The sequence below is a fragment of the Chiloscyllium punctatum genome, chromosome 12 (genome assembly GCF_047496795.1).
Source record: "Chiloscyllium punctatum isolate Juve2018m chromosome 12, sChiPun1.3, whole genome shotgun sequence".
NCBI classification, from domain to species: Eukaryota; Metazoa; Chordata; class Chondrichthyes; order Orectolobiformes; family Hemiscylliidae; genus Chiloscyllium; species Chiloscyllium punctatum.
The window spans coordinates 33,890,932-33,916,902 of NC_092750.1; the positions used below are offsets into that span (position 1 = coordinate 33,890,932).

Below are 25,971 nucleotides of genomic sequence, written 5' to 3' on the forward strand. Positions count from 1 at the left end.
CTCTGCATAAAAGACAGCAACAGCTTTTGCCATTGTCATTACCACTGCCATTTCTTTCCTCCTATTACTGTCAGTGCGATTACCAGTGCTGAAATTCTCTACTCCAAACCCATACCCCAAGTCTTTCAGCCTCAATCCACTACCTCTCCCATTTTCAGTCCTATATCCTCTGATCTACCCTACCCCCATCTTCTGGATTGCCAATATGTGATCTTGAAAAAAGTGGAAAATATTTGGTATTGTAGGAATGGGAACCAGGTGGACCTTGTTAACTGCTAGATTCTTAATTGAGGTTGGTAACCTGGACCAATCATGGCTGATCAATATAACCAGGAGATTAGATGAGAATGGACACTGAGCTGGCTGGCTACAGCCAGTGTACTGTCGGGAAATGTTCTCTTAACCTGAGATGTTGCCTTCTATTTTTGTTTCTGTTTAAAAAAAAGAAAAAAAAAAATTACCAGGAAAAGCCAAAAGGGACATGGAGCAGAAAGGAAAAAGAAAAAAAAGTATAACCAGGTGATTAGTTGAGGATGGACTCCAAGTTGGCTGACCACAGCCAATGTACTATGCACTAATAAATAACTTAGTGTTGTGTGATTTTTAACTTAGTAAATAAAAGGTGACTTGGTGATAGGACACTGGCTTCTGTGCAGTTATTTCAGGTATGCTATCTTATTTATTTTGATCATGTAGTTTTGTGACACTGGTCATTAGTTCTTGGTGTGAGACTTGGCCTCTGTGCTTGTGTACCTTCCTTTATCAGTGAGAATCTTGGCAGGCCTGTTGGCTGTCTTTGAAGGTGGAAACAAAAAAAAATGTTATTTTTGTGGCTAAGCAGCATATACTTGTAGATAGGACAGCTGTACACATTTATTGAAATGTATGAGAAGTAAGATTCATGAGATGAACCGAGAAGTTAGCCGAAAGTCATGCGATTGTGACGAGCAACTGTACAGAATGTCCTGTCTTTTAAAAGTCTTCCCTCAATTAGCCAAATATCCCTGTCTGCTTACATCCATTTTACATAAGATTATACCAATTATTACTCAAATGGTAATGTAAATCAGCTGACCCAAGAACACCTGTGTAAAAGTGCAACTTTCTAGTTTAATATTCACTGTCTTCATATTTTCTAAACTTAAATGTAATTAATGGATGGCTATCCACTGACCAAGTATTGATGATTCCAATGCACAATTCAGAAGCATATGGAGTGCTGTTGCAGCTAATGAAAATGATGCTGCCACCTGAATTCTAATTGAACAGGCTATTGTTGTCCTTCACACTTCTGCTGCTGTGACAAAATTGGAGAAAACCTCCAGTATATTGCTGATATTGTGCTCATGGTTAGCTGCATGCTGTACAAACTTGCCATCATGTGGGCACAGACTTGTCAGCAGCTATAGGGCTTTCAGCTGATGAGGAGGAGTAAAGGAGAGACAGGGCATCAACACATGATTTTCTAGGTGGACTGACCATGATCAACTTGTGCAATGGTTATATCAATGAACAGAACCCTGATTCCTCATTCATCAACAGTTCCATAACTTACCCTCCAAAGTATTATCTTGTCACAGTGCTGAGACAAAAACCACTACGAAAGAAGAACTGCAAACTAAACTTACAAGCCAAACCATCCAATACTCCAAGAAAGGGACAAAATTCAGCTCATAATCCTTATCATTCTAATCATTACTTAATTTCTGTCCTCCACAAATCTTTACCCTGCAGCAGTGACTCCAATCCCAGTAATCCGGGTAGGATAAATTTTCCAAGAGGTTTGCATTATGCTGAACTGCTTCACCATAATACAAACCTCTTGGAACACTGGAATCCAAATCCAAGATGTCACCAGCCTGACCTTGCCAGGCAGGCAGGATACCTGAATGCTGTATAGCTAGTATAAGACTCCTGAGAACTTTGCAGGATGGTATCGAGCAATTCTGGTGCTTAGAAACACAGCTTCAAAACTTGGGCCTGGGTTGCAAAAGTACACATTGGTGGGCTGGCTGGTCAACAAACAACAGCATGTGGGGAATTTGGCTGCTCTTCTATACAGCCAGGCTTCACCTCAGGAAGGGAGCAGCTTTTGTAGCTCATGTTGCACATCTTCTGAAGAACAAGCGGAGCAGCAACCCTAACTGCTGCAATTCAGCTGCCTTTTCCTCTTTCACATATCGCTCCCAGACACCAAGATCCAGCTTGAAGGATACAAGGCCCTCTACACAGAGTCGACAAGGCCTTTCAACATGTGAGAGTGCCAGTGCCTCATGAGGCTCTAGTTTCACTGCAGGTCATTGATAATATCTACAGCCTCCTACCCCAGTGGCACAATGTGGCTTACACTGGAATGCACTGGCCACCACACCTCACTCTGATCTTTAACTCTGCCCTGCCCAGTGCACTCTCTCCTTCTTTGAGGAGACCAAGTGGAATGATAGGAGTGAGAGTGATGCCTTTTTGGATAAATCTGTGAGCTGCTCAAGCTGTGGTGACCTGAGGAGTTGCTGCAAGAGAATATGAGTAAGATAGAGTGTGGGGCTTAACATCTAAATGTAGTTGACACAAAATTAGGGAAGGCAAGTAGCGAGAATGGCACAAAAAAATCTACAGAAGGATGTTGGCAGGCTAGGTCAGTGGGGGGAAATAAACTTGGCAGTTGGAATATAATGTGGGAACATCTGAGGATATGCACTTTGCATGAAGAATAGCAAAGTTGAATATTATTTAATTGGGAAAAAATTTCAGACAGCTGAAGAGCAGTAAAATTTGGGGGTCCTTGTGCATAAATCTCTAAAAGCTAACATCCAAGTTCAGTGAGTAATAGACGGTTGGTTTTCATTTCAAAGGGAGTGGAGTATAAAAATAGGGAGATCTTGCTACAGCTATGAAATATACTGGTCAGATCACGTCAGGAATACTTTAAACATTTTTGAGCCCCTATGTCTATTAAATATATAATGGCATTGGAGGCAGTTCAGGGAAAGTTCACTCACCCTTACCATGTTTGGAGGGAATTTTTTACAAGGAGAGGTTGGCTAGGCTGGACCTGTACTCATTGGAGTGCTGAAGAATGAGAGGTGACTTTATTGAAAAAATAAGTATCTTAGGGGGCTTGATGAGGTAAATATGGAGTGGTTGTTTCTCTTTGTGGGAGAATCTAGGACCATACAGCAGAATCCTAGAGTAAGAAGTCACCTATTTAAGATAGAAGAGAAATTTCTTCTTTCAGAGGGTAGTGAATCTATGAAATTGTTTACTTCAGAGGGCATTAGAAGTTGGGTCATTAAGTATATTCAAACTTAGATAGATGGATTTTTAAACAGAAAGGAAATCAAGTGTTATGGAGAAACATGTCGTTGAGGATTATCAGATCAGACATTATCTCATTGAAAGGCAGAGCTAACTTGATAGCTGAATGGCCCAACATGTACTCCCACATCTTATGGGCTTATGTTATGTCACTCACTTTTCCTGCCCTTCTGTGGTCATGGAATGTCTTAGTGCCAAATCTCCAGGTTGGAATGTCTTCCTTGGCCTTTACCATGCATACCTGCTCTGTTTGAGAATTTGGCCTATTCCTCCAGTCCTTGAGAAAAATCACCTCACTAAAACATTTCTCAGATCTTGTAACAGGTCCTCCAGGCAGGTGAGAGAGGCCCAAGGTACAGTCTTCTCCGTTCTGGACTCCATTCCTGAACTTGCCACTACCTCAAAATTGCATTTCCACTCGAACCATCATAACCCACTCTGAGGTGACTTTAATTAGAAATTCTTCTTTTGACAAATCCAATGCATCATCTCCACCTCTCCTTCCCTGACTGGCTAGGGAACCCAAAGGTAGGATGCTACTAATATCGTTCATTTGAGAGCTTCAGCAGAAACTGTTGAAGAGTTCAGTATGTTCCAAACTGCTAATCAGCCAGCTGGTTCAGCAGTGACAATGCTCAGAAACTTCTGTACATAGTTGTACCCCTTCAAGGAGATTGCCTTTGAGTAAGACTCTGGCTCATGGCCTCTTGAAACCCTTAAACCAAAAGGTATATAAAATGGGCAAAAACTTAATTTAGTTTTTGTTTAAATTTAGTTAGATTCAAAAATGCAAACCTTAATTATGAATTTTAAAGAAGTGGATCGTGTTATGAAGTAAGATATTACTTATCAAATAAGCACGAATTGATTTGTTTCCTAAAACTTGCAAAGCATGCTCAAATGTATGTCCTTAGCAAAAGCATACCTGGTATCTGGATTAGTTATAGTCCAGGAAATATAAAAGATTCACATATGGGGCTACTAGCACTTCTAAATGAAATGAGTTTCAGTTTCAGTTCAATTCTCTTGGGCATTCAGTGAGATCTGGTAGTGGAGCGAGTTTGAATCCCACTTCCAAATGATATTTGAACTTGTCTTATCTCATTGATCAGGTTTAATCAGTGCTTGGTCAGGCTGCTGCGTGAGATACTGCATGACAGCAGAATGTCCATATTAGACAAAAGGCAAACAAGAGACAAAACTGCCAAGGTCAGTCCCCTTCTTTAGCATAGAGTGTGCTGCTCAATCGGAAGGAGTATTGATACAAACCATAAAAATGTATATGACTGATTGACCACCTTAATTCTCAACTGAACTTTAAATGGAGAGGGAAATGCAAAATCAATAAATCTAGAAAGACCACTTTATGCAGATGTAAATTCAGAAGCAGAAGTGATCCAAACTTTTATTAATAAATGGTGAGGGCCAGCAATATCACGAACAGTCAGTGAATCAGGTTCGAAGGGAAGAAATATGAGTCAAGATATCGCGATTGTGTTACTATTATTAAAAATTAATCAAAATTATTCCAATTGTTATTATAATTATTTATCATTGAGTCTTAATCATCCTCACTCATAAACTATATTTTTAGACAAGTCAAAATTTAAAATCTATTCATATATCTAATCTATACTGTCAAATGTATTTAATATGGCTTTTTCATACTTGCCAATATCAACCTATTAAGATAAAAGACCGATATCCTTTGTTTGTAATGCTTACTTTCTCATGGAATTCATAGACCTTATGATTGTCTCATAATGGTCTCTACAGCAGTTTCTGCCCTAATAAATCAGATGAGCTTTGCAGAGTTGCTCCCAATAGTAATGAATCCTTCTGTTGCAATTTCCAGTTCAGAGAGACAAATAATGAAGCAAAGCTGCCCCATCTGGCTATTCAGTAAGAGTGCCATTGTTCAGTTAGCTCAGTCAGTGCACTGCAGGACAGCAGTTTGTTCAGGCGTGACAAAGGTCACTGTGCTAGCAGGAGTGAATCATAGCTCTGAAAGACATGACTGACAGTAACAAATGAAGCTGTTTATGAACTTTTATTATTGAAATTGCTTTTATTAGTTGTGCTGTCAATTATTTTTATTTTTGGATATGTCTGCTGGTTTCAATTCTTTTTCATTTTTTTCCAATTTAAATAAGATGCATTATCAATCCTTACTCTATTATGGCTTCTTTAATGTTCACGTTAGCTGATTTAATCACTATCCTGCGCACACATGATTGATACCTATTTTAAGTATTGATAAAATAATTCATTTTACTTGTACTTTGCTTCTCAAAAGCTGGATTCATCCACATTTTCAAAGTAATTAGCAGAATTCTAGGAATGTGAAATTTCTCTTTGGAAAATGTTGAATTTTAAAATCATTTCTTCAAATACACAAAGATTTCATTCAGCATTTTCCCTTTCAGTGTTGTTTTGCTTTAACATCGTTAGGGAAATAGGAGCGGAAATCTCATTGAGTGTCACCAAATTTGTTTTAATATTGTTTACTGCGGTACCTTATCTCACCTGGTTGGTACCATTTCCATGCAACCACAGCCTCTCTCAGATCTACAGCCTATCACAGTCCACAGTGCTGCCTGAGGCTTTCACCAGAAAGGCCTACCCACCAAACCGCAGACTGTTTGCCAGAGCCATTACTCTTCACCCAGCCAGCCCACAGCCACTGCCTGATAACATCCCCTAGGCAGTTTGGGCAGGCCACTACCAACCCCAGGATCACCTGGACATGACAGAGCTGCACCCATTGAGCTTGGCAACTTTTCTCTTCCTTTCCTGGCCCACAGAGCACTATCTCTGAATTACCTCAGCATGCCCAGCTGCCCCCTCCACCACACACTCTGTTCTTCTTCCTCTCCTCCTCACCAAGTACCCGTTTTTCTACCCTCACATGTGCTCTCGCCCCAACACACGTGCTCTCGCCCCAACACACCTACTCTCCCCCACGACTCACCTGCTCCCCTCCATCCACACACACCTGCTTTTCCCCTACACTTACCTACCCCTCACTCCAACACACCTGCTCTCCCCACCATTCACCTGCTCCCCTACCCCCACACGCACCTGCTTACCCCCGACACTTATCCACTCCTCACTCCAACACACCTGCTCTCCCCCACCACTCACCTACTGCCCTCCCGCCACACGCACCTGCTCTCCCCTACACTCATCTACTCCTAGCCATAACACACGTTGCTCCCTCCCCCACATTGATCTCTACCCCCACACACCTGCTCCCCTCCCCCACACACACACCTACGTCCCCCACCACTCATCTGCCCCCTTCCCCACACGCACCTGATCCTCTACCCCCCCACACACCTGCTTTCCCTCTACACTTACCTACTCCTCGCTCCAACACACTTGCTCTCCCCCACTACTTACCTGCTCCCCTACCCCCACACACATCTGCTCTCCCCCTACACTTACCTACTCCTCGCTCCAACACACCTGCTCTCCCCCTACACTCATCTAATCTGCTGCTCCCACACACACCTGCTCTCCCCCTACACTTACCTACTCCTCGCTCCAACACACTTGCTCTCCCCCACTACTTACCTGCTCCCCTACCCCCACACACATCTGCTCTCCCCCTACACTTACCGACTCTTTGCTCCAACACACCTGCTCTCCCCAACTACTTAGCTGATCCCCTACCCCTACACTCACCTGCTTTCCCCCCTACACTTACCTACTCCTCCCTCTAACACACCTGCTCTCCCCCTACACTCACCTACTCCCCTCCCCCCACACACACACCTGCTCTCCCCCTATAATCACCTACTGCTCACTCCAACACACCACCTCTCTCCCTACAATCACCTACTGCTCACTCCAACACACCACCTCTCTCCCTACAATCACCTACTGCTCACTCCAACACACCAGCTCTCTCCCTATACTCACCTGCTCCACTGGTCCCACACACACCTGCTTTCCCCCTACACTTACCTACTCCTTGCCTCACACACCTCCTCTCCCCCAGCACTTACCTGGTCCCCTCCCCCCACATGCACCTGCTCTCCCCCTACACTCACCTACTCCTAGCTGCAACACACTTTGCCCCCTCCCCCACATAGACCTCTCCCCACACACACCTGCTCCCCTCCCCCGCACACACCTATGCCCCCCCACCACCCATCTGCCCCCTCCCCAACACACCTGCTCCCCTCGCCACACACACCTGCTCCCTCCCTGCATTCACCTGTTCCCCTCCCCTACACACCTGCTTCCCCCCCCACTCACATGTTCCTCGACCTCTCCACGCACCTGCTCCCCAACCTACACAGCTGCCCTGTCCCCCACACACCTGCTCCCCTCCCCCACACACACCTGTTCTCCTCCTGCACTCACCTGTTCCCCACCCCTACACACCTGCTCCTCTACACACATTCCCCTCCCACCACACACCTCTCCCCCCACACTCCTGCTTTCCCCCATACACCTGCTCCCCACCCCCACACTGCTGCTCCCCTCTCCCACTCACCCATCCTGTCCCCCACGTACACCTGCTCTCCCCTTACATCACCTACTCCTCACCCCAATACACCTGCTGTTCCCCCATACTCCCCTTCTCCCATACCCCCCCACACACACCTGCTCTCCCCACCCCTACATACCTGCTCTCCCCCTACACTCACCTACTCCTCGCCCCAATATACCTGATCTTCCCCTATACTCACGTGCTCCAATCCACTCCCCCTCCCCCTATCCCACACACACACACACCTGGTCTCTCCACCCCTACACACCTGCTCTCCCCCACATTCACTTGCTCCCCTTCCCCAACACACACCTGCTCTTCCCCTACACTCACATGCTCCCCACTCCCACCATATGTCAGCTCTCCTTCCATTATTCACCTCCCTACCCACACCCCCACCATAAGCCTGCTCCCCACCCTCACACACACCTGCTCCCCCTGCTCATGCACCTGATCTGTGTCCCATAAAGCACTGAGCCATGTCTGAACTTGCCAGGCACCTTCCATACCCCGTGGTGTTGGTCAGAAGCACAGAACCACGCAGCCAGTCAGAATGACATATACAGCTTCTGAATTCCATCTAAACAAAAGCAAATACCATCCTCCTCCTGAACAATGCCCAGTAGCTCCTCTATGTTTCCCCAATCATGGATGAGCTTCTCACACTGCAGGGACCCTGACAGCCCTGAAAGCTATCATAAGCAGCTAGGAAATGCCAGAACCCCCAGCCACATGATTGTCAGGAGGAGGGGAAGGAAGGCTAAGGCCTGATAGACAGCCAAGTAACCAGTCCCACAGCGGCAGTCCAAATAGATTCTGGAGGTGGTGTCAGCCAGCAAAACATCTTGCTGTGGCTTTCCCAAATAACTCCACCAGACAGTCACCAAGAGCAAGTGATGGCACCAGCAAGTGTCCTTTAGCTCGCTAGCACCATCACCAGAGGATCCACTATAGGAGGTACTATAAATAGCATGTTACATTTTTCTTCCATACTTTTAAGGTTTTTGTAAGGCATTTAATGTACTGTATTCAGTTTAGAGGCTACAGGTATAATGTTTTAATTATGTAGTCCTTATAAAACCTAATTTAAATTTCAACATTGATTCCTATTTCACTTAAATTCTTTTCACTTAATTTCACAATTTTCAGGAATGTAAAGCTGACTGTAAGTGAGGACACCCTGTAGCTATTTTTTTTGCTGAAATAGTACAATTGCTCTCCTGTCTCACGTGAATAATCATTGTTATCTGTAATTTTTCTGCTTCTGCTTCTGCTCAAGCCATTTTGCCTTTCACATTTCAGAATGCTCTCCAGTAACCTCACTTTTGTAAAGGTCCTAACTTCATATAAGATAGAACTACATTGCTGAAGGCATCCTCTGAATGGTAAAATGATACCATTGTTTTTGTAAGGCAAAATGTTAACGTAGATTTTGCAAAGTACCTTGGGAGGGCTGTAACCTAAGCTGCCTGGTTTCTAAAGTTTCTTCTTCTGGTCCTGGACACATTTTTGGAGATTTTGTACTTGTTCCAAACATTTACGAAGCAGCAATGCGTTCTTGCTGTGACAAATGCATATCCTTAAGCTGAAATAGCTCGGATAAGTACTGACATGGAAGTTGATATATGTGATAAGTTGCCACTCTGGACCATCATTAGGTTCCTTACAGTGAAACCACCTTATTATGCACCCTGCAGATCAACCAAGGGATTGAAGACATTTAGTCAGATTTTTTTTGCTAAATGAGTAAAGGAAAACAGATGGAGGTTATGAATAATAAACAAGTAAATAAATGAAACTTACATGTTAACCTCTAATAATGCATGAATATTTATTATTGAGATATGCTGAGTAAGTTGTTGTTTTTGAGTTTTGCAAAAACTGATATGCTTTCTCAGATCATGATATAATGCAGAATAACATGAAACATCCTGCCTATTAGGTTGCATGGTATTTCCAGAAATGTGTATTAGGGTCTAACACAGAAATGCATTTCTTCTGATTCCTTTTTGGGGATTAAATCTGCAGTGGGGAAAAGAAGGAAGCAGTGGAGAGATGTAATTTATAATCGATGAGTTGCACTGATGCTCAGTACCAATGTAAAATAACTGTGCTGATGGACTGAAAGGGTCATATTCAAGAAGGAGAAATAGAGTTGTTTCTTTCACTTATTGTATTTTCTGTATCATTAACTGTATTGCGGACATGACATTTTAAAATTTCATCCTTAAAGCCGTTAAAAGTGAGAACAGCAAACAATTTGGATATTTTATAACAATCATTATGAAGCAAAATAAAGTTTAGTCCAAAAGTGCAACATATTAAAGCACCAAAATGCTAAGCTGCAAACTGGAAAAATATGTAAAGTTTCTTACATGTTCCATTCTTTACCTCTACTCATGCAGCTGTAGAGCATCTATAGGAGAGAATCATGTTAGTACTTTCTTTATAACCATTCCATAACTGCCTCAAGAGTAGTAATAGCAGAGGCATGATTGCTGTATAATTAACCACAAATCAGAGTGGGAAGGATACTTGGGAGTTGAATGATAGGTGAATGATAGGTTTTTTTAAAATTAAAAATTCAAAGCAACAAACAATGATTGTTTCTCACACCAATATCTATACGATGAATTTGGGAGGAAAACCATTTCAGAGATTTATAAGGGTTTTATTGTGAATTCACAGTTTAGCACAAACACCAGTTTCCACCTTTTCCTTCATTATCCCCATCCAGAAACCATCCACACACTAGGGAAGAAACTAACTCTTTTTTTTTCTAAATAAACCCACCACCAAATTAACAAATCGCTCAATAACAAGTTACAAAGATTGTCCATCATGGGCACTGTGACAATATTGAAAATCAAAAATGAGGAAAATGGGGGTGTCTATTTCAAACAGTGTTGGTGTCTGAAATAAAGAATTCTCAAGCCTACGGTACCCACCTATTTCTAAATATTTTAGAATACTACTGAGACTACTGATGGATGCCGTATGCTCCCTCTCCAAGGACACATGGACATGGATGCAGCTGTGGAAAAGAGGCAGGCAGAAAGGACTTGTGAACCCCTCCATGGCCCACTGTCTGATCCTGTTGATGGCTACTTTAGGCAGGCCTATGTGGAGGTCCTTCAACTTGGCTGCTTCAGTCTGCACCAAGTGCCCAGAGATGAATAGGAGAATCTAGCTCTTAGCTATAAAGTCCAATAAGCATCAAAAATACCGCAGCTTTTCAGTTCTACCCTTATAGGACCTGCATTTCTAACACAGTCATTTATCACTTAAAGTTGCACAGTTTACCTGTCCTGTCTTAGAACAATAATTTGTTTAAAACAAATGGCTTGAATTTAATTAGTCTCTTCGAATATTTGTAGTTATATCTTGTCATTACTAACTTCATAAACAGCATCTTTTTAAAACAATAAGACAATTTTAAAAGCCTGTTCCAAGGCTTTGAAAATTCAATTATTATCAAAGTTTTCAAAATGTAAGAATCTTTTGTTACATTAGATAATCACTCATTCAAATAGATTTTATAACTCAGCCTTACAAAACTTTTTTTTTATATGACAGCAGCCTATAGTGGTAATCTTTTTTTAATGATGGAGAGCCACGTTGGCTGTGAATCAGAAGCATCAATGTTTGCACCTGAATTCCCAATATAATCTCCTGTCAGGTCAGACTCAGCAGCACAAAATCATAAAACATTACCCCTTATTACCTTTAAACTGACAGGACCACATTCATTTATTTTGAAAAGCAATACAGAAAATTATCATAAGTGACCAGTAAGCAATTTGAAGAAGAAATTTTAAACTTGATGGAACAAACATGCAGTTTTTACTAATTCAGGATAAAATCATTTCAGACTGCAGAAGAATTGTAGCTCCTAGATAAATAAGCAAGCAATTATCCTATTGTCATTTTCAGGGGACATTTATGTGCTTATGTATTCAAAGAAATCTAAATAGAAAACCTGAACAGCTGTGTCCCCTGAAACCATTTTTGAAACAACAGCTGCAAATCCATTTCTGGATGCAATGCGTGTTCTTTCTGCCAATTCAAAGCCAATGTGGCTGGAATATTTCAAGTGCTTATTCATTTAGGGGAAAATATGATGAGAAACAGAGTGTGACTCTTTTGAATTCTATTCCACATGAATGATCTGAACAGGGCACGACAATTGGTCTTGTCCCAGGGGTACCATAATATGTTAATACCCTAAAGTATATAAATTCTATTTATTGGCAATTTGGAGTAGGTTAATTAAAGCATTTATATTTTTTCCCTTGTATTGAGCTGATGATGAAGGTTAATATTAGGTCTCAAGAGACTTTTTCTTTTGCTCATTTGCAGGTGTGACATAGATAATCGTTCACAATTAATTAGAACTACACTATTTAGGAAACAGCCTTTCCTTGGTAGGATGATTATTTTGATAGACTTTAACTCACTGAAGACTGTAGAAAAATGTCTATTTAAACAAAAAGAGGACTTGAAATGCTAACAGTACATTGCACCGACAAAAATTTAGCAAAGTAGAATGCCTGTCTCTCTCAGCTGCCTTATGCATTTAGGTGCTGTGGGACTTTTTAAAATGATTCACAAGCAGCATAACCTAAAGGAGCAGGCTTGTGCTTGGCCTAGGTGGGAACCAGCTGAACTAGCTTAGGGGCATTGACATTGACTCTGCTGTATATTGCTACATCAGCAAGGTGGAGTTGTATGAGCTGTGTAAATGCAACCTGCAATTCCTGTTATATTATGGGGTGAAACCAGGTACAAATCATGAATTGTAGCAGTTAGGCCATAAATTGGCAGAAGAAGGTGAAAGAAACTATAGACAGAAAAACCATGATGCCACCTCACTTTCAGTCTTGTAATTGGCAGAAAGGCTGTGTCCAAAGAGTGTATATGAGTTGCTAATACAGTGTATTATTTAAGATATAGACTTGCCTATGTTTTGACTGCAGTTTTTAGATAGTTTATGATTTGTAGGTGCTGATGTTGGACTGGGGTGAACAAAATTAAAAATCACACAACACCAGGTTATAGTCCAACAGAGCACTACACAATACCAACTTATAGTCCAACAAGCTGATCCAACAAGGGCAACCACCTGATGAAGGAGCAGTGCTCCGAAAGCTAGTGCTTCCAAATAAATCTGTTGGACTATAACCTGGTGTTGTGTAATTTTTAACTTAGTTTATGATTTTTAGCTTGCTAATTAACAGGTATGGATGTTTTAATGCGCAATTTCTCAATTACACACTATCTCAACTTAAATTTATAAACAATTTAATTTACCTTGATTATGCAATTCCATAATTAATATAAATGTAATTCCTATTTTATTTATTATACAAAACTTAGTACATATTAATCAGAATATAAATTCATTTTTAAAATTCATCCAGATGTGAAAATGATTTGTAACCTACTCATTACGCTGCTAATGGGACAATGAAGCTAAAGTCCCAAGGTATTATTTAACTGCTGTTGGTATTAAACTCAATGAATTCCAAGTGACCAACTTAAAGGAATTACACAAGATTTCAAATTTTAAACCTTTTTCCACATTTAGTTAGGAAAAAAATCAACTAAGCGCTATTTATACAGCAATTAATATTCTAAATGACAAAAAAGATACCTCTTTAACTTTTGAACATTACGTGAAATCCTATACTCTTTTACATCCTGCTGTCTTTGTGTTATTGCCTATATCCAATCCAAAAAGACAGTGTACTGTACCTTCAAGACAATTATGTGACATCACACCATGTGACATTCTGACATAAAGATACCACATCACCATTGGACCCTCCATCAATGCCATGGAGTTAGTGTATTGTGTTCAGTCAATCAGATCGGTGTACATAACATAGAGTATTATCAACAAGTACAGAATGCTGAATATGCATGCCTGTGATGTTAGCTCTGTAAATAGTGTTGTTAAAAAAAGTCAAATAATCTGTCTCAACAAAAATCCAATCTTTATGGTATATATTTTATGAACATATAGAGAGCACTCAGACCATAGCAGTTTGGCAGTAATGTTTGACCCAAGAAGCAATATCAAGATGACAGGCCATGGTAGCAGCAAGCAAGTATTAAAATCTTATTGTCACAGCTAATTAGTGCCAGGCAGTTGGTACTAATGGCTGGAAAGGTGATAGCAACAGATTTTTCATCCATTTGAATTCAGAGCTGAAATTGATAACCAGGTGTAAAGTGTTACATTCAAGACGAAGGTGTTTCAACCAAGACTAAAGTGCTACATGGCAGGTGTCAGAGTCGCATGCTGATGGTCTAACCAAAGTAACAGGTAATCCAAAACTGGACAAGCTAATTAAAGTGGAGAGATCATAATAATTTATCAAGTCCTAATTGAAGTGCATCAATCACATTGGGGGTACAGTTGTGAGTACTTTCTCTCACTATAAAAGCAAACAGGAACCACAGCTATGATAATTTCAGATGAGTCTTTCAAGTCATGCTGAAAGACAGCTTCAATCTAAGAAAAAAATCCTCGACAAAAACCATAAAAATGCTGAGAAATCCATTTTATACATTAAGATTCCTTATTTGTGTCAGGATGTTAGTTAATCAATCCTTTTGTTTTTAAATAGCAAAATATTTTCATAAAAAGCATAGGTGTGATATTAATTGCATTTTTGGCACAAGCATGAGAATTTTAAAATTACAACCACAATAGAAAGAAACAAAAGAGATGCACAACAAAATTAAAAATATTCTACAAAGCACTACATTGCAATGCAAGTTCTTACATTGGCATTTTAGAAAGCACTGTAAAGATGGAAATTAAACATACAAACTTTGTAGACATTTTGTTAAATCTTTGGTTGTTTAATGAAAAAAATCAATCCTTATCAGATATTTTTTATTCTAAGTAGTACTGTAAAACAGACAGTCAAATTCCTTATTGCTTTGGAAAATGAGGGATTAAGAAGAATAAGATCCTTTGGTCCATCTAATAATGGCTACAAAGATCCTGACAAAACTTTCCCAATTTTAGAAGATCAAATTAAAATTCAAATGAACTTAAGGATGTACTTGAGTTCATAACATGTTGTCAACAGCCAGATGAATTAATTGACCAATTTTTAAGCAGATGTGACCGCAAAGGTGTGGAATGTTATTGCACTGAGGTTAACTCAACTGAAAGGCTTATGGAACTGTTCATTACCTCTAAACCTATTAAATCCTTTAGAAAAGTGCTTCTGCATAAAGTCAAATGGTATACCATTGATGCATGGCAAGAAGAAGGATGCAAGTTTGAAACAACCATAGCAGATCCACAACATCTTCAAATGCTGGACTATAACAACTATTGTAGCCATCAAAGTTCCAGCAAAATACCTGTATTCAAATCTTATGAAATGTGGTTTGTCCAGTTACCAAGATGTTGTCCAATTTTTCATGACATTTGCAAATTGTGTTCTACAAGATTACATTGAGCTAACTTGTGCAAGAAATCCACTTGAACAGAGAAACCCAAAGTGCAATGCCAATGTTCCATAGCAGCATGTGAAAAATAGTCAACAAAGGAAAAATGGCAAGGATATTTCCAATGATCAATCCATAACATCCAAACATTTCAATGAAATTCCAGAGGTATCTACAAAATCACAGCTTACTGCCCCAGTCTGACAGGCCCTAAGGTGAGTTTGACACAGCAATATATTACAAAAGGAATGGGCAACATGCACTAGTGAGACAACAATGGTTACAGGGAGAGGACAGAAACATGGACATGAAGAATGTCAGAATAGCCATGATCCTATTGAATGGCAGAGCAGGCCCAAGGGGCTGAGCAGCCTACTCCTGGTCCCATTTCTTAGTGTTTTATAGTCTTAGTCACTGGTGTGAGTATCATCCTTTTACATATCTTACAAAAGACTTACTCAGGAAACTGACACAATCTGTTGCAGTCCACACACGATCAGCTACCTGCTTACAATGAGTCTGGCAACCTTGCATTGATATTATCCATCTTCAATGCTAATATAACACTTGAAATCTTTTACGTAATTACATGCATTAACATCACAACACTAATTATTCTCACCTAATTGATATACAATTTACTATTCTCTCACATGGAGGAGAGAAACTAGATAGTGACAATTCCTGACCTAAAAGTCAGCCTAGTGGCTCTCGTTGGCTGTTTGCTCCTCTGGGTTTCTAGCTGTTTCCAGCACCTCGGAGTGTTGCAAGGGTGGCAGACGCCTACATCCCTCATCTAAGGAGGTTGACATCAAACACACACATCTCACCACATCATCTTGGCAAATCTCTGACTCACTCAGAGTAAGTTCTCCAATTCAATGCTACACTTTGGATTTTAAAGCTGCTGCCCAGCCATATATGGCTGCCTGAGCTGTCCTATGTCAGTATCATATCTGCAGCATGCACCAGCAACTTACATGCCAGACTCACTTCCCTTTAACAAAATATTCCCGTCTCAAGTCTAAGGGGAGTAGTCCTCAGTCAAGTCAAGGAACTGTCATCAGCCAGGGGGAACAGTACATAAAGGACAGTGTCTGATATCAGTCCAGGGCCTCTGGCATGGTCAATCGGGTGCAAGGACTAATTAGAATCAGGGACTCTGAAATCATTACAGTCTAAGAAATGGCTCATGATCGGTCTTGAAGATCCAGTTCAAACAGACTGAAGTTTTCCAGTAATAAGTCAATCGGAGAGTGACATAGGAATCAGGGATCCAGACCCTCAACAACGAGGGCAAGTCAGGGAGGAACATGTAGATCTATAGTGTTTTCTTTCCAATTCTCCTACATGGGCTGCTGAAACAATTCTATAGCTTCTTTCCAGTTCAGCCAACCTGCCCCTTCTTTCAGTTCTGATGAGGCATAGAGTCATACAGGATGGAAACAGACCCTTTGGCCTGGCTTTACCATGCTGACCAGTCTCCTTGTCCCATTTGCCTGCATTTGGCCCATGTCCCTCTCAGACAGGTACATGGATTGGAAAGATCTAGAGGACATTTGGACAGGTACATGGATTGGAAAGATTTGATGTCTTTTAAGTGTTGTAAGTGTACTCGCCTCTATCACTTCCTCTGGCAGTTCGTTCCATATACAGGCACCACGCTCTATGTGAAAATGTTGTCACACAGGAAATCTCTTCAGTTTGGACAGCTTGAAAACTTTGATATAAAATCTCACAGCTGGGATACTTCTATTTGGGTGAACACTGTTTTCCCGAACCGACCTCCTGATTCTTCTGAACTGAACACAAGTTAATATAGTGGCCTCTGGAATGCTTTCACTCTACATCATACGTTCAATAGCATAACCATTTCACGTGCCCTCATAGGATTATATTTTCCATCCCATCATGTCCAGGTGCAGTACTGAACTCCAGAGCTGGGACGGAGGGAATTTGCCCTATAGTGGGGCCTGTCAGTTTAAAGTTTTAGATGGGGCAAAGGCCCAGACATGTTAAGAGTGTTCCGGTCAGCTGAAGGCTCACTCTTCTGGCCCTGGACCACTGCAAGGTTACAGATTGCAAGCAGGGTGACATTAGAGCGCTGGGCACTACTGCAGTATGATCAGAGTAGACTTCTAGAGGGCCTGTTTTTGGTGCATCCTTTGGCTGGGTGTTTCCTAGTCCTTCCTGTCTCCTTGTGAGGAAGAGGTAAGGTTCCTTGTTCCCCATTTGCCTTGGTCGTGAGCAGCAATGGCTGTGTGATGGAATGCAGATCCATGTGTATATCCAGCAGATACTGAGGGTGCTGGACCTTGGTTTCCACGGCAAACACCAACCTATCCCTGGAGATAGCCAGATGCATAGATGCCAGAGGCAGCACAATAAGATGGTGTTGGTGAGCTCCTCCAACCTTCAAATCAGATTCCCAACTATCTCCAACAAACCTGCCTTCTGCTCTTGCTCCTGTTTGTGCATTTGGATGAAATTATTAATGGCCAACATAATGAGATCCTCTCCTGCCTGTGGCTGAAAAGGTGCCTGGCCTCCCAAATTCCTCTGGGTGTGAATGTCTAAGTGTTTCTTGCTCAACCAGCTGTGCAGATTTGGCAATGTTAAGGTCACCAGAATGTGTTCCTGACTATAATCCAGCTAAAGTACCCATTGAGGTAGCAGTATCATTATTGGTGATCCCTCACAGATGAGGATGACTCTCTTACACTGTCTCAGTGAGTCTGTAGATGGCTATATGGACCAATGTGGCTACTGGAAGCTCTGTTACACATGAGGCAGAAGTTGGTCACAGGAAGGAGTGAGTGAGGCATTTGTGTGGCAGCACACTCCTTTTGCTGCTTTTGCCTGGCTTCCGATTTTTCCTGACAGCAAGTCTTGTGGTGTTTTACACCTGAACTATCTGAATTAGTGGAGGGTACAGAAGATGGCCTTGAAAGGAATCTGTGACTTCTTCCTCAGAAGCGGAGATGTTGGTTGGACGGGCTGGTCTTTTCAGGGCAGAGATTGTGCATGTCCCCAGTGCCTGCAGAAGACAGGAGAGGGAATGAATTGTGAATAGAGGTAGAATTTTGGGCATGTGAAAAATCCATTCCCAGTGATAGTAATGCGATAACAGTGCAGCAGTTAACAATGAATCTTAACCTGGTGGTGGGCATGGAGATCTCGCTATCACCTCATATGTGGTCATAGCTCCTTCCCTTTCGGGCAAAGATTCATGCCTTATAAAGGTTAAGGAGATTATGAAAGGCACCCCCAATTCATCTTGATGCTCTCTGCCCTATTGTCCACTTTTTTTCTTCTGGACTGAGACAAAGGAAAGGAATAAGTGTGATGAAAGTGGTTGGCACAGCTGTTTTTGTGAGGGGAAGGAGTTGAGGGATCTGAGTGAGGAGGAACTGCAGAGTATAAGCAGGGTTAGTTATGTTGCAGGGGCGGTGGGTGTGGGGGAGTGAAAGTAATTCAGGGAAGCTGCCACATACAATTATGGAAGTGGTTGACCAGGAGCCTTGGTGAGTGGTAGATGCAGTAGCAGAGTCTGATGTAGCAAATGGTCGTATTTAGCCTTGCAAAGTGTGGATGGTCAGTAACCTGTTTCCTGTATTGCTGGGCATTCCTCCAGTCAATGAACACTGCACTGAACTAGATGGCAACTTCAGACCAGGCTGGCAGGGCCTGGTGCTGTCATCTCCTCTGGGGGTCCTGAGAAAGGTGGCCCACCCTAGTCTCCACCACTCTGTCCACAAAGACATCCAGATCCCTGTTGATGAAACAGTGTGCTAACTTCACTTTCTCAGCCATGTGCAGGAACACACTGTGAATGACAGTTGCTGGCTTGCAACGTTTCACCTGGTTTGTAGCTGCGATTTAAACATTGTCCCAACAACATGAATCCCAGAGGATCTTAGCAGTACCCAGTACTTCTGCTGATGTTGGGTGCAAGATAGCATGAGAGTGATGCCATAGTGGCATGGTTCATACTTAATGAGGTGAGCAGCAGAGAATTGCCTGAGAAAACTCACTAGAGTTCACAGAAGCAAAGTCTGCATGAAACTCCCCAAAATTGACATGTGGCCAGTTTTGGGGAAAATTCAACCCAAGAATCTATATAAGTTAATGTACATATTGTATGGAAAAGTTTCCCAGTCTTTAAAGGGAAAATGATATGCTTTGCTCTTGCATAGTTTCCAAACTAAGCATGCAATGTACTTTTATGACAGTTATATAACATTATGACATATACTATTTCAATATAAAGGTACTTGTCTCACCTTCAGTCATTTTCTCAGTGCAGTAGAGTTAGTGAATTATGTTCATTCAGTCAGTTATCTGTATCTACATTGCAACCCTGGCAGCCATTGCTCCCCAAACCTTGAACTCCTCACCATCAAATGCCACCCCTTCTATCTACCACAGGAATTTACTGCTGCTATACTAACTTTTGTTGAGGAAGCTCTGGACGTGCTGTACTCCACCACTAACACCCTGAAGACAGAACACCCTGAGGCCCTGTTAATTGTATCTGGCAACTTCAATCAAGCCAATCTAAGGAAGGTGTTGCCCAAGTACCACCAGAATATTACCTGCCCCAACAGGGGCCTGACTGCTACATCACTATGAAGGATGCCTACCACTCCATCCCCCGCCCTCGTTTTGGGAACTCCAACCACAATGCTGTGTTTCTTCTCCGGGCTTACAGGCAAAAGCTCAAGCAGGAGAGCCCCTCACAGATGCAAGTCCAGTGCTGGATGGAGGTGGTAGAAGATCAACTTCGGTGCTGTCTGGAATCAGCTGATTGGGCCATGTTCAAACAGTCCGCAGGTAACTTGGATGAGTACGCCACCCCTGTCACCGACTTTATCAGCAAGTGTGGAGGACTGCATACTGAGGAACTCAATCTGGGTGTTACCCAGCAGGAAACCCTGGATGAATCCTGGTAAAAATCCTGGTAAAAACCAGGTGTGAGGCCTTTAGATCAGAAGACCCACTCAAATAAAAAGAAGCCAAGGACCAATACCGATCCAAACTAGAGACCCAGACGGACCGCCAGCGACTATGGCAAGGACTAAATGACATCACAGGTTCTAAAAAGAGACAACGCAAGATAGCAGATGATGACACATCCCTCCCAGATCGTCTCAATGCCTTCTATGCTTGCTTTGAGCAGAACTTTGGCGGAGAGGTCACACCTATTCTGACAAGTCTTGATGAACCTATCCCAACAGTCACTGCATCAGTGGTCAGATCAGTTTTCCTTCACGTGAATCCAAGGAAAGTGATGGGACCAGACAGAGTACTAGGCCGTGCACTGAGAGCATGCGCAGATCAACTGGCAGAAGTCTTCTCGGACATTTTAAACCTCTCCCTGCAGCAGGCCACTGTCCCTGCCTGTTTCAAGATGGCCAGCATCATCCCTGTGCCTAAGAAGACTCATGCAGCATGTCTCAGTAACTACAGCCCAGTGGCCCTAACTTCAGTTATCATGAAGTGCTTTGAAAAGCTGGTCATGGCATTAATCAACTCCAGCCTCCCCACTACTCTTGACCCACTCCAATTTGCCAATTGGGCCAACAGATCCACATCAGATGCCATTTCACTTGCCCTGCACTCCTCCCTACAGCATCTTGACCCCAAGAACAGCTATGTAAGAATCCTACTCATTGACTAGAGTTCAGCCTTCAACACTATTATCCCCTTTAGACTGATTACTAAACTTAGTGATCTCAGACTAAGTCCCACTCTCTGCAACTGGATCCTCAGTTTCCTGACACACTTGCCACAATCAGTGAAGATTGGGGACAATATTTCATCCTCACTAACACTTAACACTAGAACCCCCCCAGGAGTGTGTACTCAGCCCCCAGGCTAATGCCATTTACAAGTTCACTGATGACACCATGGTAGTGGGTCGAATCTCAGATGGTGATGAAACAGACTACAGATAGGAGGCGGAAGACCTGGAAAAATGGTGCACTGAGAACAACCTAGCTCTCGATGCCGGCAAAACCAGGGAACTCATTATTGACTTTCGGTGGGATATTACTCATGTCCCCCTACACATTAACGGCACAGAGGTAGAACGAGTGGAGAGTATCAATCTCCTGGGAGTGGTCATCAACAACAAGCTTTCTTGGCATCTCCAAATCAAGCTTTCTTGGACTCTTCATGTGGACACACTGGTTACAAAGGCCCAACAACATCTCTTCTTCCTCAGGAAGCTGAGAAAATTTGGCATGATGGCAAATACCCTTGCCAACTTTTATAGGTGCGTCAATAAAAGTATTCTGTCTGGATGCATCACTACCTGGTATGGGCAGCTGTACCATTCAAGATCGGAGACGGTTATAGAGAGTGGTGAACTCAGCCTGGACAATTACAAAGACCAACCTATGGAATACCAGCATTCTCAAAGATCCATCCGACCCTGGCAATGATTTTTTACAACCTCTTCCTTCTAGGGGAGAAGGTACAGAAGCCTGAACGCATGCACCAGCCGATATTGAAACAGTTTCTACCCTAATATTGTTAGAATACTGAATGGACTCACAAACTCTTAGCATTTGCTTGTACCTGTGTTTTTGTTTTTGCCACTGTTTACCTATTATTTACTTATCTATGCTACTTGACTATGTAATCTGCTTGTATTGCTCTCAAGACAAAGCTTTTCACTGTGCCTCAGTACATGTGACAATAAATTCAATTCAATTCAATTCAATCTAATATATCTCAACAGTAGCAAGTACAATACCCAGACATTGTATAAGCTTGTGATAGTATAGCAATGTAAACAGCCAGTGTTCTTAATAAACTTTAAGAACCAAATGTTTGTGGTATATGTTACATGAACTAACATGGAGGAAGTACTCAGATAGTAGCATACTGACTTTGGTGTTTGACCCAAGAAACCACATCACCATTGGCACTGTGCTATCCACAAAATAACAGTTTTCACAGGAACAAATCCATTGCATAGCACTCCCAGCTGCCAATGTGTTCACTTCTTCCTGTTTTGCCCAGTTGTATCATTGAGTGACCATTAGAAGGTGATGTTCTTAATTTATGGAGAATTCTGATTCAAGCACCAACAATCGGACCATTCCTGCATATCTGATTGGCAGACCCTAAGACCTTGCAGCCTCACTCTTCTCTCTGCTGACAACACTGCAACAACTATCATTCTTTGTCTTTTTCACACAGAATTCCCTTTTTCTCTCATTTGTACCTGACCTGAAGACTGTCTATCAAATCAATACAGTATTTCTTGTCTTTATTTTCAGGTGTGAACATTTTGCACTTGCTGCCAATAAGTTTCATCCAGAGTGCCATGCCTTTCACCCTAGTAACCAAGCAACCCTAACTTGTTGATGAGCTGAATTCATGACTCTCTCCATTGTCCTATTTTGCCATAAATTAGAAAGACAGTCGTACAACATCATAATATTATGAAACTTTGAATTCATTTATAAGTTTTTAATTTTAACTGGAACAGACAGAAATCTAATGAGGTATCCTTTTCTTTCAGGTACGAATATTCGCCTATTTGATTGGACGTGAAGCTGTATTTTCTGAAAATCTGAAATGGATGGCATGTGCAAATAAAGGTTTGTCTTTTGCACAGAACTTACATGTAAATGGTTCTCATTTGCTAAAGGAGGACCATCAATAATAAAAGAAATACTAACTTAATAAGTATTCTGTTCTTGCATGAGACATTTTGAAAACATGCATTGAAGTATGGTAATATGTTTGGTGATTATTAGATGAAAATTTGAAGATTTTGTGAATTGGACACGATTGTGACAGCGAAGTTAAAATTATCCTGGTACTGTACAATCTGCCAAGTAACCTGCATTTCACTATGATGTGAATACAACAAAAATAATTATATTTGCTGAATTTTGGGACTGGAAATGAGTAGAAATTATCAAGTGAAAGATGAAATTAGATCCAGACCATTGTGCATCAATGTTCAGTTTCTTAGCACTATCCATTTCAGTTTGCATTTTTGTTGCAAATGATTTCCTGAAGCAGCTATATTTTTAAGACTTTTTTTTGTTCATGTCAGACAATGATTCTTATTTCTACATGTAAGTAGGTACATAATAACTATGGGCCCCTGTAGTAGTGTCATGCATCATATCCCCCATCACCACCAGCCCCCAGCTTCCCCCTCCCCCTTCTCTTTAGACAAGGACACAAGGCGCATTCTCATGGTTCTGCTCACTTAGGCTCCTATAATGTGTTCTGTACCGCCTGAGGCTAGATCATCATTTCTCTAAATTTAATGTAAATTAAGGTTTGCTCCCTAATGTGACCAAAAGATGGAAGCGATGCAGAAAAATGCTCTGGTCTACAATAAAAAAAGCTTTGTTCTTCCTAAGTAACCTCTTTCAAGCATGCCCCTCTAATTATCTGCTCAAACTATTTCTATTTCTAACAACTAATGGACTGAAGACAGCAGTGTGTTCAACAGGAGAACTTCTTGAAGTGAGGCTTAAAATATCTGTCCATAGGGTGTATGTCTCATTGTAAAGGTCATGACTACAGGTCAGGACTAGGATAAACATTTGTACATGATTGCATTTCAATCCAAACATCTCCCTTTTTATAAAAAGTAACAAAAGTCTTGCATTATCATGTTGACTATTAGTTCCCAAAGTTACCAACTAGATGGCAGTTCACTTTGCATACCTTAGCAGTTTGCTATTTCCATCATTCTCTATGTAACGGTATGTGAATTTGCTGCTATCATTGGCTATTAATTTGGCTGATGTTATTGTGCCAGGGTGTGTCATTGCTGGATAATTGTTGTTGCTGTGGTAGCTGTTGTTCTTTTTTTTTGTTGGGTTGGTGTGGACCTCTCCGCCAGCTGGTTAATGTGTGTAGATCGTTCATTCCCCTGCAGTTAAGGCACAGCTTCTGCAGTGTGTGCCTGTGGTTAAGACAGTATATCTAGTCATTCACTTCTTATGGTAGCTTTCGTTGAGATCATTCTTTGTTTGTACCCTGACTGGCTCTTCAGTAATCAACTCTGGCATTGGTTTAGCAGTCTCGTGAAATGAAATTTAGCTTTCAGCTGTCTCAATTTTATTATCTTTATTTTATACTCATGCCCTGTTACTACTTATGGCTTCAGTAGCTTTTTTGCTATTGGAAGTGAAGTCTGTATACAGTATGACATTAATCTTTGTACTGGACAATGTTCTATATCTTCTGTAAGTGTGTTTCTCCACTCAATGATTTCTTTGTTTACATCTGTGTAGGAATTACTCAATTTCTTTATAATGCTTTTTTTTTTGGTTTTCACTATGCCTTTCTCTTTGATAATGTGGAGATAATATGTGATATTGAGTTTCCTAATCTTTCTTGAAGTGACTGAGGGCCATTGTCACTCTTGAAAATGTTGGAATGCCATAATATCTGAAGTGAACTTGTGGGTATTTGACAATCTCAGTGGTAGTCTACTGCCTAGTAGTCAGAATACTAGTCTACAGTGGCAAGCACATTAATTCCTGAAAGGGTGCAAAGATCTACTCTGAGCTTCATCCATGGTCTATCTGGAATGTCATGTGTCATCAATGGCTCTCTTCCTTGCTTAGTTTGGTTTTCATTTCAACACTGCATTGACTGATACAGTCCTTGATTTTGTTGCTTATTTTTGGCCAGTGAAGCGCATCGCTTGCCTCCATCAGACTTGATTCAGTTCCCTGATAGCTTCACAGATGTTCTTTAGAAACTTTTCCATCAGTTCCTCCAGAATAATTACTCTATTTCCTTTGTACAATATGCCATCAGTCTCTGGGGCTATTAATTCATCTCTCTTTGCCCAATTTGCTGTTATAGTAATAGGTGTGCCCTTCATGCTCTCTGCCTATACATTTATCATTACTTTATGAAGCATTTGGGGATATGTGTCTTGTTGCATATTTTACTTGACTTACGCCAAGCACTTGTCTATTATATTTAGTGCCTCTGCTGGCTTAATAACTTCCAGAGCATGATGAGCTATTGGTTCACATTGAATCTGGAAGATTTTATATTCGATTGTAGATCCTCCACTTTCTTCAATGAGAGAGCTGGTCTCAATAGCGTACCTGCAATATGCATCTGGTTCCCTTGCCTATGTGTCATGCCTGCATGATACCAAAGCAGATTCTATGGTGTCAATCGCTGCAGTTTGAGGAAAATGCTTTGAACTGGCATGTGGACAGACTTGACTGAAAGTTTTCACGTTAATGAAAATGTTCATGAGCAAAGACAATGGTTAAGCACTCTTTCTAGATTTGAGCTTAACATCTTTCTGTTTGTGTCAGCCTCCTAGATTCAAATGCAAAAAGTTGACCTTGCTGAATTAGGGTTGTTCCAAGTTCTGTCTCAGTGGTAAGGCTCTGCAATGGGACTTCATCATTTACATCGTAATATTCCAACACTGAGTGCTGTCACTAGTTGCTTGAGTTTTAGTGAATACTACTTTTTGTTCTGTGCCCCATTACCACTGCTTGTTCTTGTCTGTGTGTTGGCACAGTTCACACTCTAACGTCAAATTGTGCAAGAGATTTGCCAAATAGTTGAAAAAACTAACAAATTGCTAAACTGCTTTTATATTTGGTTACTGCATCCCATCCTTTTGGAATCCAGCTGAAGACATTTTTCATGACCTGTACATCAGTACA

General features: G+C 41.4%; 1 protein-coding gene across 2 annotated transcripts in view; it reads left to right on the forward strand.

Moving 5' to 3' along the window:
- cacna2d3a (calcium channel, voltage-dependent, alpha 2/delta subunit 3a) overlaps positions 1-25,971 on the forward strand; it is a 950,991-nt gene that overhangs the window by 547,237 nt on the left and 377,783 nt on the right. For both annotated transcript variants that reach the window (XM_072582307.1, XM_072582308.1), the window contains exon 12: positions 22,821-22,899. In XM_072582307.1, the coding sequence (XP_072438408.1) occupies positions 22,821-22,899 (79 nt within the window). The remainder of the gene's footprint in view (positions 1-22,820; positions 22,900-25,971) is intronic.